This window comes from Rhea pennata, chromosome 4 (assembly GCF_028389875.1).
Source record: "Rhea pennata isolate bPtePen1 chromosome 4, bPtePen1.pri, whole genome shotgun sequence".
Taxonomy (NCBI): Eukaryota; Metazoa; Chordata; class Aves; order Rheiformes; family Rheidae; genus Rhea; species Rhea pennata.
The window spans coordinates 80214834-80228986 of NC_084666.1; the positions used below are offsets into that span (position 1 = coordinate 80214834).

Genomic DNA, 14153 nt, shown 5'->3' on the forward strand with positions numbered 1-14153 from the left:
GGCGTTCGCACAGCCCTCTTTTCAGGCAAGGGAAATAAATCAAAACAAAGCAGGAAAGTTAACCAAGAATTTTGCTCGAGTACGACGTTTGGTAATTCCTTTTTGCAGGAAAAACGGGAGCGCCAGGTACCTAGGATTTGCTGTCTTCGTATCCGAGTGTGTGTGTGTACGTGAGAGTTCTGGGAGGTTTTATGGAAAATTCACCTTTCCTTTCCCCCTTCTGTTCTTTTTTTTTCCGCTTCATTTCTCCGATTCTCGCTTGCTCCGTCGTAAATACACACGCGTGGTGGTGACTGTGGCTTTGCAAGCTTCGGCCTCTTAAATGCTTTTGCTTTTGGTCGCCCTCCCGTTTTTGGAAGCCTGGTTTCTGGGAGGATGGTATGTGTGTATATGCGTGTGTATATATATGTGTATATATATACACATACACACACGTATATACATATGCATTTTTGGTTTGTTTTTGCTGGAGTCGATAAGAAAACCTTCTTAAAGTGTCTGCTCGGTCCTAGGAACGCGCCGTTGGCCTGAGTTAGCGCTCACGCGGCTCTTGCGGTATCGCCAGCGTGTTTTACTTCGGTCAATCGATAGGGTTAAGAGGCTAAGGTTTGTCTGGTTTCCATCGCTGCTTGTCCGGAGTCCGATAGGTATCCAATTAAATTTTCCAATATTGGAACAAGAATAGAGCGGTAGTGTCAGCTCTTCTACAAGCAGCTATTAAATTACAGGATGTAACAGCAGCTAATGACGATTCAGAGCAATAACGTGCCCCAGTTCTGTGTTTATTGCGTTTAAAAGATGATTGAGAGGTTGATTTATTTTTTTCTTTGTTGCCAGCTGCATGGTCGCTAATGATCAGCAAGAAAGCCTCAAACCGAGAACGACTCTTGTTCTCAGCACAGCCCTCCATTCCGAATTTCCAGAGTTCCCAGAATGAATTGTGGATGTGTAATGGCCCTAAAAATAAGGGGAGAGGTGCTTTTTGTGTGTGTATGTATATATATATATATATATATATATATATATATGAGTAATGGTACATCTTCAGCTTGAAATTATTTCTAACCTACGAAGAAAAATTGTGTGCAAAGGTGACGGACTTGCTTTGAAAGGCTCATAATTGCTCTGACCTAAAGCTAGATGTCTCCCGATTAACGTGGGCGATAAATGAATGTTCTAATGTAATTTTGAAACCTATGGAATTAGCAGTAGAAGCCAAAATTGGTGCTTCCTCTCCAGGCTAACGCTATTACTGCAAGCGTTAGTTTTAAAAACCCCAGGCGAGCTCTTTACCCCGGGGTCTGCCCAGTGTCGCTGGTGTAAGGACTCGTTTCTGGAAGCAGTTGTGCGATGTGATAAACATCAGGTTGAAAATTCAATTTACTGCCTAAAGAATTTGGGGGAGAACTTTTCGTAAAACAAAGTTGGTCAGTTAGAGCCTCCTTTTTCCAGCTCGCGGGTTCGCTTTTACCTGCGATGGTAGTGATTGCGTTTGGTCCATAAAAGCGTAGGCATTAGTGCTGCAAAGAGTGATGTGCTACAGAAAATGTTGAATTGGAGGTACCTAAGAGAAAATGAACGTTATGTTTTCTCTTTGATTTTATTATATGTAGACTTGGCTCGCTGGTGCCATTTAAATAAATAAATATGCAAATGTCTCTTGCTCCGAAACACAGTTTGCTTGACAAGCCCTAAATTTTTTCGCACATTAATTAAAATCTAGCAACATCCCCGTGCTGCTCTTCCCCCACCCCGCACCACGGCAGAGGTGTTTCCGCAGCAAAATGTGGCAGCTCTGCGAGAGCACGCGGCAAAGCGAGGTGACGGTCTGGACAGCAAGCGAAGAAAACGCTGATTTTTATAGCGGTAACGCTTGCCTTTCCAGTTCAAAAAGGCTGCGATAGGCAGGCCAGAGGTTTGGGCTGGCGAGTGCTCCTGGTGGGTCCTTTTGGGCAGGCTTTTGTCCATCTGGAAATAGAGACGGTGCCGCGAAGAGGGTCTCACGGCTGTTGCTTGAGCCTTGGAGCCGTCCTCCTACCCAAAATCCAGACCAAATGGCTTTTGGTTTCTCGAGGAGATGGACCGACCTCTCGTGCTGGTATGGAGACGCGGCTTCCCTATTTTTTTTAGCACCATCGTGGAAGAGGCGTTCGGAATTTGTGGCGTGCTAAACCCAAAACCTGCTTGATGTGAACTCAAAATCTTGATTTCAGTGGGTTGTGGATCACACCTGGTACCTGCTACTGCCAGCCCGTCTCATCCGCAGGTTTCTGCAAAATTACTTCTGTGGTTCTGCCTATTTTGGGGCATCTCACGGGAGTGCTAGAAATATAAATATACCATTTTGTATACCTGCAGCACGTAATTTAGAGTGGTTTGCAATAAGCTCACAGAATCAGTTTTTTTAATAAATAAATAATAATAATAAAAAGATTGTACCTCCGTAAGGTCTAGGCAGCAAGAGATGATTAATGCCGCCTTGCTTGATGGCGATCCTGCTAAGGGTGCTTTGCAGCGGACGTTTCGGGCCGCCCGCGTTATTGCTGGCTGTGCAGGCGGCTGAGTAATTGTAAAAGGATGAGTGAGGAAAAACAGCGAGCCTGGCAGGTGAACCGTGCAAGAGAAATAACAGATAAAATAATCTTCTTCCATTTAGTGCAAAATCGTCATTATTTAGAGGTTCCGCTCACCCTTTTCTCTTTTTATCCGGAAGAGCCATCCTCGACGGCTTCGCTGCTAAAGGAGCAACACTTAAATCCCACTTCTGTTTACTTGGGGTGCAATTTTACCAAGCGTATTGATGCGAGGACTTCATTGTCTTTAAGCAAATTGACCAAATAAAATAATAAAAAGCCTATTGATTGCAGGTCCGCGCATCGTGGATGATAAGTGTGTAAGCTCGTGGGCAATTCTGAGCTTCTCACTGTAAATTGCTTTTAATGAGCTGGAATTGTATCAGCTAAAAGACACAGAAACAGATTAACCAAATGGGATCTGATTCCTGTTTTTTTTCTGTGTCCCATCATTCCCCTTCCTTTTGGGTGCTCTTTCTTTGCAAAAGATGGAAGTTGCCCACGTTGACGTTGGTGCCTCCATCTCTCATTGATGCCTGTGCCTCTGAAATGAAGGTGCTGCTTTAACACATGAGTATTACTGCAGAGGCAATAATTTGTTGTTTTCTTTGGGTTTTAGCTTCTGGTGGCCAAACAGGGCGGTCTGACCTGCGCGAGGAGCGCTGCCCCGGCTTGCCATGTAGCGTCGTAGCGGAAGGAAGGCCATAGCTGGGACTATGGAGATCGTTGGGACAGATTGCATCCTGATTTTTTTTTTTTTTTTTTTTTTGCTTGCTTAGTTGGTTTTTTTTATACTGTGCTTGAAAGCGTTGCAATGTAGGGGAGTACAGATGCACGAGGTTTTTGTCGTCGTTCTTTTGCTCCCGCTTGTGCCCTGGCTCCCTTGTGGTAGATCTTCTTGCGGTGCTTATGTGCACATATATAAAAGAAACACCTTGGGTTTTTTAAGACAAAAAAGAGAGAGAAAAATTAAGCCCTTTAAAAGTATTTCTTTTAATAAAGTATGGTTCTGTTCTTTGTATTTTCCTGCAAGACACGTCTGCTGAAAAATGCTGACTGGCGATTCTCGGGTCCTCCGTATGGAAGCTGCTCCGTACAAGAGACCTCATGTGTAACAGCGTTGAAAATCTAATCAGGAGTGCTTCATGGAGCTGCAAAATCACTGCTGAATAAAACAGAGTTGCAGGGAAGCGGAGCTGTAATTGCCGGAGAAGGTCACGGTCGCAACAGTTGCGCAACTGGGTGCAACGTGGACAGATCCCGATGGCCCCGGAGCCATCCCAGTTACGCCCTTACTGGTAGCTGTGGTTTTTCCGCTATGGTTTTCCTTCCTGGTCAGGCCCAGCCCCAAGAGGAGGGGAAAGGAGGCTTTTGGCAAGGTGAAGAAGGCTGAGTCACGTTTCCCGCAGGTATTTCTTCCTGCTGCCGCCCGCGGGATGCAGCTGAACCCACGAGGAGACTTGCTTGAAGGACGAGCTTTGCAACGTTGGCAAGGCTTGCACTGCAAATAGCGTTAGGAGCAGAAAAAGGAGGTACCTCTATGGAAAAGCAGTCCATCTTTGCTGCAAAATACGCTGTTTTCGGGGTCTTTAGGTTTCACCTGAGTCTTGAAGCACTTGCTTGACCCCTCTGCTTCAGGAAAATAAGCCTCTTTATTTTGACGTGGAATTTTCTCCACGTATTTGGTTGTGATGCAGTTAGAGGTGACCAGAAAGGTAAGTGGTAAAATAAGTTTTCCAAGGAACACTGAGGTGCAATGCCAATCCAAAACAGCCGTGGCTTTGGGTTTAAATTACCAGTAAGATTTTTTTTAATATCTATGCATTTAAAAAAAAAAATCTCTCCCACACACAAAGAAGGGGAAAGGAGTAAGAAGAGATTTGGTGCGCTACAGGCTGTGCCACGAGCACCTGGTCCGGTTCACCCCTGGCTTTGTTGCACAAGCTGGAGAAGTTTTCCCTGAAAACTGGACTAATAGGATTCCTCAGAAGTTTGGGACCTGGGAATTGTGGTGAGTTCCTGAAGAGGGAATTAAATAGCTGGCAAACGGCTGGCCCCTGGGCTGGGCGAGAGCTTCACCTAGGTGAAGGTGAGGTAGATGGGTGGCCCCGCGAGCAGAAGATTGCTGAGGAGACAAGGCTGCGCTCAGGCTCTTCTGCAGATGAGCTTCACGCACGAGGGCACGTGTCCTGCTCGTTGAACCCATGTGTTTGGCTTCAAAGGGAATTTCTTAAGACGTATTTCAATAATATATCGCTCCACGGGAAAGGATGCGGCTGGGAACTGCAGTGCGAGCTGCCTGGTGTTTGGTGGGTGACATTGTGCAGTCCGCAGTGTTTTGTATGCGTTACTGAGGTGCGGGCGAATAGCTGGGCGATACGCGGCATGCAAGGCGCAGCACCAAAACTGGGGTGTTTCCGAGCGTCGCCGAGGGCCGTCGTTCTGCAACTGCTGAGTACCTCTCTGAAAACCAGAGTCCTTGTAGAAAGGATTTAAAAATGCAGTAGTGTTCTGCTAATTAAGGCTCATGTTTTAAAGCCAAAGAGCAGGTAATCTGCTGGTGTTGATCCAGTGTAGATAGTGACTTCTTTCTTTTTCCCTTAGCTTGCAATACCTCAATGAGAACATAGTGGCGCACTAAAAGATGTTTAAATTTTATAAAATCCAGCACTTGTAAAATACACAGCTTCAACGTGGCACCCAACCTCCTTCTGACCCCAGGGTAGATACCCTCAACCGCTCATTGCGCTGCTCTTGCTGTTGAGTTGTGCTGAAGACAGAAGGCTTCCTAGGCTTTCCTGAGACTGCTCTGGCCAAGCAGTTACTTAAAGCTTTGTTGGCTGTGCCTAAGCGTGATCCAAATTTTGTAATCCGGGAGCAATACAACTTTTAACCCCGTGGGTTACTGTCATCTTGCTGTTTTGCTGCTCATCAGAAACTGCTACCTCCCAGAAAGGCAAGCGTGGAAAAAGCAGGCTGGGGTAGTGATGGACTGTGGTGTCCGTCAGTTCAGACATATGTTGTTGGATGGTCTTGAGGTTACTTTTCTTTGAAAATGTTAATGGTGATGCTCCTTAAATTGTTCCAGCTCTAGCCAGGCATTGACTCACCAGCACTGGGTTCCCCAAGAAAGCTTTTTGCTGGTGCAGCTCTTCTCAAAAGCCTTCCCAGCCCTCCCTGTGGTTATTCAGTAGTTTTATGGAAAGCTGCATCTCCAAAAGGCCCTCCTAAGAGGCGCTATGAGCAGCACTCGGCCTTGGACAGAAGTAGCATGCTCATGGCCGAGGCAGCATCATTTGACCCTTGCATAGTATCGAGACCGAGAAAGTTTTCGCGCTATCGTTCTTATCTGTGAATTTTCTGCGTCGTGGTCTTCTCATCACGGTTGATAGATGAGAGGGGCTGCAAGGAAAGGAAAGGGCCGGTGGTCAGCGTCCACGTTCGCCTCTGGCACTACGAGCGATTCTTGGGTTAGTGCTTCGTCTACGTTAGGCAGAAGAGAGATTTTGGGAGGGAGCAGCATGTACCAGCCGTAGCCTTGGCATCCGCATCTGTCCCCTTCACCTCACAGGGTCCTTCGTAGCCCTGTTTTCTATTTTCAGGTTGCTGAAAACCGAGCTGTGCCCTGATTTCTTCTTCCAGTTCGAAGTTAGCAAGAAGAGTAAGTGCTGTTTTAGATTAAAAAAAAAAGAGAGAATCTGAGCCTCAGTGAGGTGGACAGATTTATTGAATTACCTCATAGCAAAATGAGCATGTTTCATTGTCACTTATCTGCATTTTTTTTCCCCTCTGTTGAGAAATATTTTAATCTCTTGATGCCATGGTGAAAATGCTGCATTGGCTGTGAAATAGAGAGAGGGCACCACACACTGACCGCTCCAATAACGTGCACCGGTAAATATCGTGCAAGGGCTCAAGGATCCTGATTTCCCGATACATAATGTATTAGAAGTTAAGCTGTTGCAAAAGCACACAGAAGACTTCTCTGAACCTTCATAAATTCATATGCTTTAAATTAGAAATAAAATAGTCTTTTTTTTCCCATTAATGGCGAAAATGATAGGTCTTAGTGGTGCCTAATATTCAGTTCATTGCAAATAGTACCAAATGTGTACGTATTCACCGCATATATTTTATTGCTGTAATTTGTGGTTCTCCCAAGCGGAATAATATTTTTACTTCACTGAATATACCAGTGCAAGTTAAAGGTCTCCGATGTATTCCTTTAAAGTGACAGTTCATTGCAGCAAGGTCCCTGCTTTATATCGGTACTTATTCATGAGAAAAGAAGGATAAAATATAATGTCATCCTTCCTGAGCCGCGGATTCGAGCGGCAGGGAGCTAAAATCCCCGTGGCTCGGAAGCGCTTTTCCTTCGGTTCTCGGTGCGGCGGCGCAGGCACGCGGGTGCCCTCTCCCGTCTCCCGCCGCGCGCCCGGAGCGAGGGCTGGAAAAGCGCCGCCGGAGCCGTCCTGTTCCCGTTGGGCGGGCCGCGCTCGCCGCTGAAACGCCGGCGGGTCGGACGAGCCTCGGAGCGCCGCGGGCTCCAAAGCTGTGTTTTGCATTAGTTGTTTTAGCCGGCCTTTTTTTAGAGTTGTTTTTTATATTTTTTTTCATTGCCGTTTCGTAGTGCTTAGGACGAGTACCGCTGAGAAAGGCGGTGGATGCCTGCAACCCCCTCCCACCTTGCTCCTCACACCTTTCTCGAGAGCGAAGAAGAGGTGTTTCACCTACCGAGCGTTATTAAAGGAAACTCGGCCGCAGCAGCCGGCGTCAGCAATCCGCCTCGCGATCGAACGAGAAATACGGGATACTCAAAAGGCATGAGATAACTGCCAAGGCTTATTGCCGAGCAAAGAGCTTCCCCCCTCCCCGCCAAAAAAAAAAAAAAAAAAAAAAGTTTTCTCTGCAGAGCATCAGATTTCGCTCGCTTCGCGCCGCGCAGACATGCCTTGGCAATCGTGATTAGCCTCGTTTGGACCTGTGGAATCCGTTATTTTATAGCTGGCGGCGTGACGGACGGTTTGCTCCTCCTTGGAGAAAAAGCCGGCCAAAAGGCGCAGCGCTTCGGTTCGGCTGCCCCTCACCTACGGCGTTTTCCCTTCCCGCTTAAGGCGAGACACCTCCCGGTCCTCCGTCGTGGTCTTGATGTCCCGAATTTATCTGGTGCCTGCACGAGGACGAGCCTTTAACGAACTTCAGGCTTTTTTGTTCCTTTTAAAGCCAGACAAGGAGGGTTTGCAACTTACCTGGCAAGGAAAGTATAAATAGCTATGCAAATAATAATTATGCCTAATTAGCTACACTTGCCGCGTTGCCAAGTGATCTTGCAGTGCTTTTGACTTCCCAGGAGGAGGAAGAAGCAGGGGCGGTTATCCAGGTCTGGTTACGTGTGACCAGTTACGGTGGGGACCAAACGACCAAGTAGAAGACAACCTAGACTCGTGCTCTCTTGCAGGATTAGATATTACTTGGCAAGGTGACTTCTGAGACGCCTGTTTTGCTGTAGGTTTTTCCAACTGTTTTGTGGGTCGGTCTGTCTGCACTCATTTCTGAGTAATCCTGGGGAGTTGGACGTAAAATAGGTCCTTATATTGTTTTTTTTCCGCCTCTTTTTTCCCCCTGCCCTTATTTTAGGCGAACGATGTCCAGGTGGCTGATTCTGCTGTAGTTTAACGGCAGCTCGCTCATCTGCTGTCACACTAGAAGCAGTAAGAGGCCAGCTGGCAACGCGAGTTTGGCCGAATGCATCAGAGCCATAATCGAATTTTGGACCGTTATTGGACTGCTTTTTTTTTTTTTTTTTTTTTTTTTCCTCTTGCACAAAATCATCCTGCTGCTTGTTTTTAATCGCTTTTAATACTAGTGCACTGCAGGTTGGAAGAGTCGTGGCAAAAGAAGATGTTACCACCGCTTATTTTGGTGCGAGCTGGTGACGTGGGGCTGGCTGCAGGGTCAGGCCAGAAGTCCGTCCAGCTCATTTTTCTGTCTCTGATGATGAGCAGTGGCCAATGCTCATGGGCGCAGGAATGTGCAGTGGACAAGAGTTAATGCACCTTAGTGGTTTCCTTGATCCTGATGGCTCTAAGTTAGGCTGACTTAAGTGGCAACATTAATAATCCTTAGCAATATTTTAGTGAGCTTCTATTAAATTTAGTTATTATGTATTAAAAAGCAGACTGAAAGCACTAACATTTTAAGAAAGCCCAAATTAATGGTTTGAAAGGTTTTACAAATTTATCAGAGGAATGGAAATCTAAAAAAAAGAAACAGGGAGAAAAAACCACTTAAGGAAAAAAAGACAGCTTTGATTTCTGCAGATCCCATAGATACCATATTTAAGGATCTAATTTAGGTTGTGGTTTGGGAAAGCATTTATGGATTATTGGCATTTTCAATCTCTGCACTTCACTCTGAAATTAATGAGAAGGCGATAAATTTGGAAACGCGCAGCACGAAGCCGGTGTAACGCGAGGCGCTCGTGGAGCGCTTTCGTTCGCTGGTGCCGGGGTCCTACATGGGAAATGCAGGTTGGAAGCGGAGGGAAGGAGAGGATCTTTCCCCTTTTCAGCAAATGAAGCGCTAGCTCTTCATTTAATAAGAGGCAAGCGTTGCCGCTGTGCGGTAAATTGAGATTTTGTTTGCAGCCGTACGGAAAGGAGTACGATAGGCACGAGCAGGTGGACGCAAGAAGGGAGAAATAGTCTTTTTGCAGCCTTGAATTTGCTTGGAAAACGCTAATAACAATGCAGAGTAGGGGAAATTATTAATAAAAGTTACAGGCCTCTGACTTGAACAAACAAGCTGGCACCGTACGGGGGACAACTTTTTATTTCCGCTTGCAATTGCCTTTTTAACGTCCCCGCTTGAACGCGCGTTTTTTGGGCTCGCGGGGAGGGTTTGAAGCGCTGCCAGCGCGAGGCTCCCTCCCGGCACCTGCCGCCGCGCTCGTGCCCGAAACAGCCAAGCCCGACTAAGTGCGCTGGTAAGAAAACGAGCGGTTAACGCTGCTCGAGCGTTACCTGTGCCAGAAATGAAGGGCGTGTTTGCAGAGGCTCAACCCAAGCGGTACTAAGGGCGTTTAATTAATTGGCTCGCGCGATTTTTTCCTTCCATCCAAAGAAATCGGGGACGCGGCGGACGAAGCAGCCGTGCGTGTTGGGACCTGTCGTGTTGCTTTCTTGCTTTTGCCAGGGACATTTAATGCCTTCGTTTTACGACTTTTAACTGTGGCCAGCCGCAGCTGGGTGCAAGGTGAGCAATTGCCCTGCAGGTTTCTCCAGCCACCACGTCCGGCAGGAGCTCGAATTGGAGCCCAGGTTAAAAAAAAACACATATATTTTTTTTATTGGAAATGCTTTTTTTGGGAGCTGGTGTTAGGTGGCTGGCTCTGGACCCGCTCGTCCCCGCGTGGGGAACTGCAGATGGACTGGCACAGGTTGCCCAGCGAGGTTGTGGAGTCTTCTTCTCCGGAGATATTCAAAACCCGCCTGGATGCAACCCTGTCTAACGTGCTGTCGGTGACCCTCTCCTAAGGCCCCCGTTAGAGTCCTCGGGGAGGATTTTCCCGCATGACGCAGGCGTCGCCCTAGCTTTCTGCAGGGTTTGGGCTAAGGAGTTGAAGAAGACTGTTTTATAGAGTTTCTCCCCAGAAGGGTTGATTCTACTCATAAATCTGGATCAGTCCTATTGCAGCACACAAGTATTTCATTTTGCTCTAGGAACCTGATCCATAGGCAGCTGGTGTTGAAGTGACTCAAAAATTCCAGGGGCCTTTGGATGTCCCAAGTATTAGGTGTTTCTTGTTTTTTTTTTTTCTTTTTTTGTCCTCTTAAAGATTTTTTGTAAAGTTAAAATATATCTGTATTTTGTTCAGCTTGTCTGCCTATTTTCCAGTGTGTATGAGAGGAAGGGTTTTATGTATCTATATAAAATGTTCACATACTGTAGTAGTGAAATAAGTTAATAAAAGTAAAATAAGTTAATAAAACTTCCTTTTCGTATGAAAGAGGTAAAGAAAAGTAGCTGGCCAATACAGTACCATTAATCTATTCTCTTTTCTCCTTTCTCTCTTTAATTCTCTCTCTACAATAGAAGTGGAACAAAAAGGTAATTAAATACCTTTCCAATTATCTACTTATCTATCTATATATATATATATATATATAACTTATGTATAGGCTAAGTTATTTAACAGTTTAACGTTTTAGTTGAAATACCTTGTCATTAATTCTCACTACTTTTTTTTTGTTGTTGTTAAAGTTTATTCAGTATCTCTGCTGCTCAACTTCACTAGATAACTCATTTTTGCAGAAGAGCGTTGCCAGTGCCGTTTTCTTTCCTTAAATTGCTCTTTAGAGGTTTAGACCGGTCCCGCTGCTCTAGCCCCAAAAGAATTTGGACAAGCATGCATGTGTATATACATACATATGTGTATATATATGCATATATATATATATATATGCATATGCATATCTCTGCTGCAAAAATCTCTTAGAAACAGCGCTGCTTTATTAGCTGCTGCAGATGGTTGCTTAGACTCCAGCAGAGCAACGCGCTCTCAAACCAGCTGCTGAATCCGATATTCCTCCGTTATCTCAATTGCTGGATTTCCCACGAGAATTGGCCGCACTGGAAGCTGGGAGGGGAGGGCGCCTTTGGGTGTCCCGCGGCGCCGGCTGCCGAACCCTCTCCCCCAAACACCCGCGCGTCGAGCGCCGTCGCTCGAGCCGGCCCCGCTCCGAAGTCTGAGCAGCAAAGCCACCCCGGTTAGTCAAACCGCTCCTCTGTGCTCCTCTCATGTAACAGTAGAAGGTACATGTGTTTTTATTTTTTTTTTTTTTTGTTTTATTTTATTTCATTTTTTTATAAGTTTGAATTACTACTATATTTAACAGGACATTTTTTTTAACTGATTAAAATCTAGACCTTGGGTTCTTCTCCGAGCGGACTTGATTCTTTCCCGTCCTTCTCTCCTTTCTTCCTTCCTTCCTTCCTTTCCTTTTCCTTTCAGCGTTCATACATCATTCATTTTTAATCGTGTGGACTGCATGTTGTGTGTGTCCTGTAGCAGCTTCGGAAGCCTTGTTTCTAGCTAAACCACGGGCCTGTGGTTGGGTTTCCTCCCCTCTTTTCCCACATGCGTTGAATACTCTGCTGAGATGCTGAGGGACTCACCTCTGCTTTGCTGTCGGTACCCTGTAAACATTTAATACCGCTTGGGCTGCAAGGCTGGGAGTTTTGTTCTCTTATTTCCATTTTTAGGCCACTCTTCGGGGGGCGGTTCAAAATAGAGGCATGGAGCGATGCCCCAGGACTTCCCCCCTCCCCTCCACCTAGTAGCTCTGGGTTTGCTCTAGAGATACCCTCTGGCAACCCAAACCCCGAAAGCCCGTGGCGGCATGTAGTCATTTCAGAGCTTCCCGAGGCGAGCGGGCCAAGTAAGTACCAAGAGATGGGGAAAGCGATGAGGACACAAACAGAAGTTGATAGAAAAAGCAAGGAGGGGGGGAATATATGTATCAATTTGATGGAGCAAGCCTTGTTCTAGCCGCGTGGCCAGCGGGGAGGCAGTCGCCCGGCATGGCTCGGGGGCTGCTCTGGATCTCGACCGCTCTCCGCTGCAGACCTAGAATAATTTAGACGTTTGTGCCACCCCCACCCCCCTCCCCAGAGTTGTCGTTAACGCTGGGTTTTTGTTCTAAACTCGTTTTCTTTTCCCCTCCCCTCCGGCAGTTTTTCTTTGTCCCGGCCTTCTAAAAGGAGTATACCAGAGCGAACACTTGTTTGAGTCGGACCACCAGTCCGGGGCCTGGTGCAAGGACCCTCTGCAGGCATCGGACAAGATCTACTACATGCCCTGGACACCTTACCGCACGGACACGCTGACGGAGTACTCCTCCAAGGACGACTTCATCGCCGGGAGGCCCACCACCACCTACAAGCTGCCGCACCGGGTGGACGGCACGGGCTTCGTGGTGTACGACGGGGCCTTGTTCTTCAACAAGGAGCGCACCAGGAACATAGTCAAGTTTGACTTGCGGACCAGGATCAAAAGCGGGGAGGCCATCATCGCCAACGCCAATTACCACGACACCTCTCCCTACCGCTGGGGCGGCAAGTCGGACATCGACCTGGCCGTGGACGAGAACGGGCTGTGGGTTATCTATGCAACGGAGCAAAACAACGGCAAGATAGTCATTAGCCAGCTGAACCCTTACACGTTGCGGATCGAAGGGACGTGGGATACCGCCTACGACAAGAGGTCGGCCTCCAACGCCTTCATGATCTGTGGGATCTTGTACGTGGTGAAGTCGGTGTACGAGGACGACGACAACGAAGCCACGGGGAATAAAATAGACTACATATATAACACTGACCAAAGCAAGGATAGCATGGTGGACGTGCCCTTTCCCAACTCCTATCAGTACATCGCTGCCGTGGATTATAATCCCCGGGACAACCTCCTGTACGTGTGGAACAACTACCACGTGGTGAAGTATTCCTTGGATTTCGGACCGCTGGACAGCAGAACAGGTAAGAGTTTGAATGCTGGAGGGGGGAGGGAAATGGTTTAGTTGTTGCTTCTTTTTTATTATTTCCAAACAAGGCGTAAAATTGAAGCATGCTCTTGTGTTATTGATCCATCCGTGTTTGTAACTGAAGCCCCAGCTGCAGGATTTTCAGAGCTGAAGCTGCACAAAATAACTTTTTTGGGGGCGTCTTGCTACGAAACGAAATAGAAGTACATAAAACAAGAGCCAGGCGCTCGGGTCTGCGGTTCGCGTCGTCTCAAACGTTGTTTTCCTGAGGCGACCGGGCAGGAGGGGAGGCGGCAGGGATCGCGTCCCTCCACAGCGATTGAACGTTTTGGGCAGGTTTTAAGTCGAGGTGTGTTTTTGGTAGGCGTTTTGGGATCACCGCTGCGGCGGAGCTTTCCTAAGCCGCCGCTGCAGACCTGGCGCTGCTTGGAGTCGCGGAGCGGGGGGAGTTTGGCCACGAGAAACGTTCAGGTTTTTTCACATTTCTCCCTTCCCCCCCGCCCCCAGCTTCCCATTTGCGTGCTGCTAGGAAGAGGAAACCCAAAGGGCCTACCAAGAAGCTGAAAGATTTTTCCGCAACCTAATCTCTCTTAATATTCACTAGAGCTGCTCGCTTTAATCATCGTCCTCTTGTGCGGCAGCCGGCGTAAACAATGGCAAGAAAACGCCAACAAATTCTCCCCTCCAAAAAATGAACCCCCTCCAGTCACCCCGGTTTTGCTTCTCCGGACCTGCCGCCGGCCCGGATTTTGTCCCCCTGTAAGGGTAGGTGCTGTTGGGATGTCTCCAAGAGCACAAGCAGGAAGACCTGCTACTTTTGAGGGCACGGTTTGGTCTTCCCGCTTAAGTAACGTCCAGGAGACCAGCGCTGCTTCAGGAACGTCGGAGGGCGCGCGTCAAACTTCGATCCGCGGCGCTCGTGTTAAAGAGCGCGGGATGCTCTCTCGACACGTGGTTGCAACCGTTGAATTCAACCAAGCGGGTTTCTCTCCTTGCCTTTCTGTCTTTGTCCTGAAGCAGCTTTACGACGCAGATAAGG

General features: G+C 47.4%; 1 protein-coding gene across 17 annotated transcripts in view; it reads left to right on the forward strand.

Moving 5' to 3' along the window:
- LOC134140267 (adhesion G protein-coupled receptor L3) overlaps positions 1 to 14153 on the forward strand; it is a 186744-nt gene that overhangs the window by 42956 nt on the left and 129635 nt on the right. For 13 of the 17 annotated variants that reach the window (XM_062575183.1, XM_062575177.1, XM_062575176.1 and 10 more), the window contains exons 3-4: positions 10668 to 10682; positions 12309 to 13109. In XM_062575183.1, the coding sequence (XP_062431167.1) occupies positions 10668 to 10682; positions 12309 to 13109 (816 nt within the window). The remainder of the gene's footprint in view (positions 1 to 10667; positions 10683 to 12308; positions 13110 to 14153) is intronic. The other 4 variants (XM_062575175.1, XM_062575185.1, XM_062575178.1 and 1 more) reach the window with 1 other exon arrangement.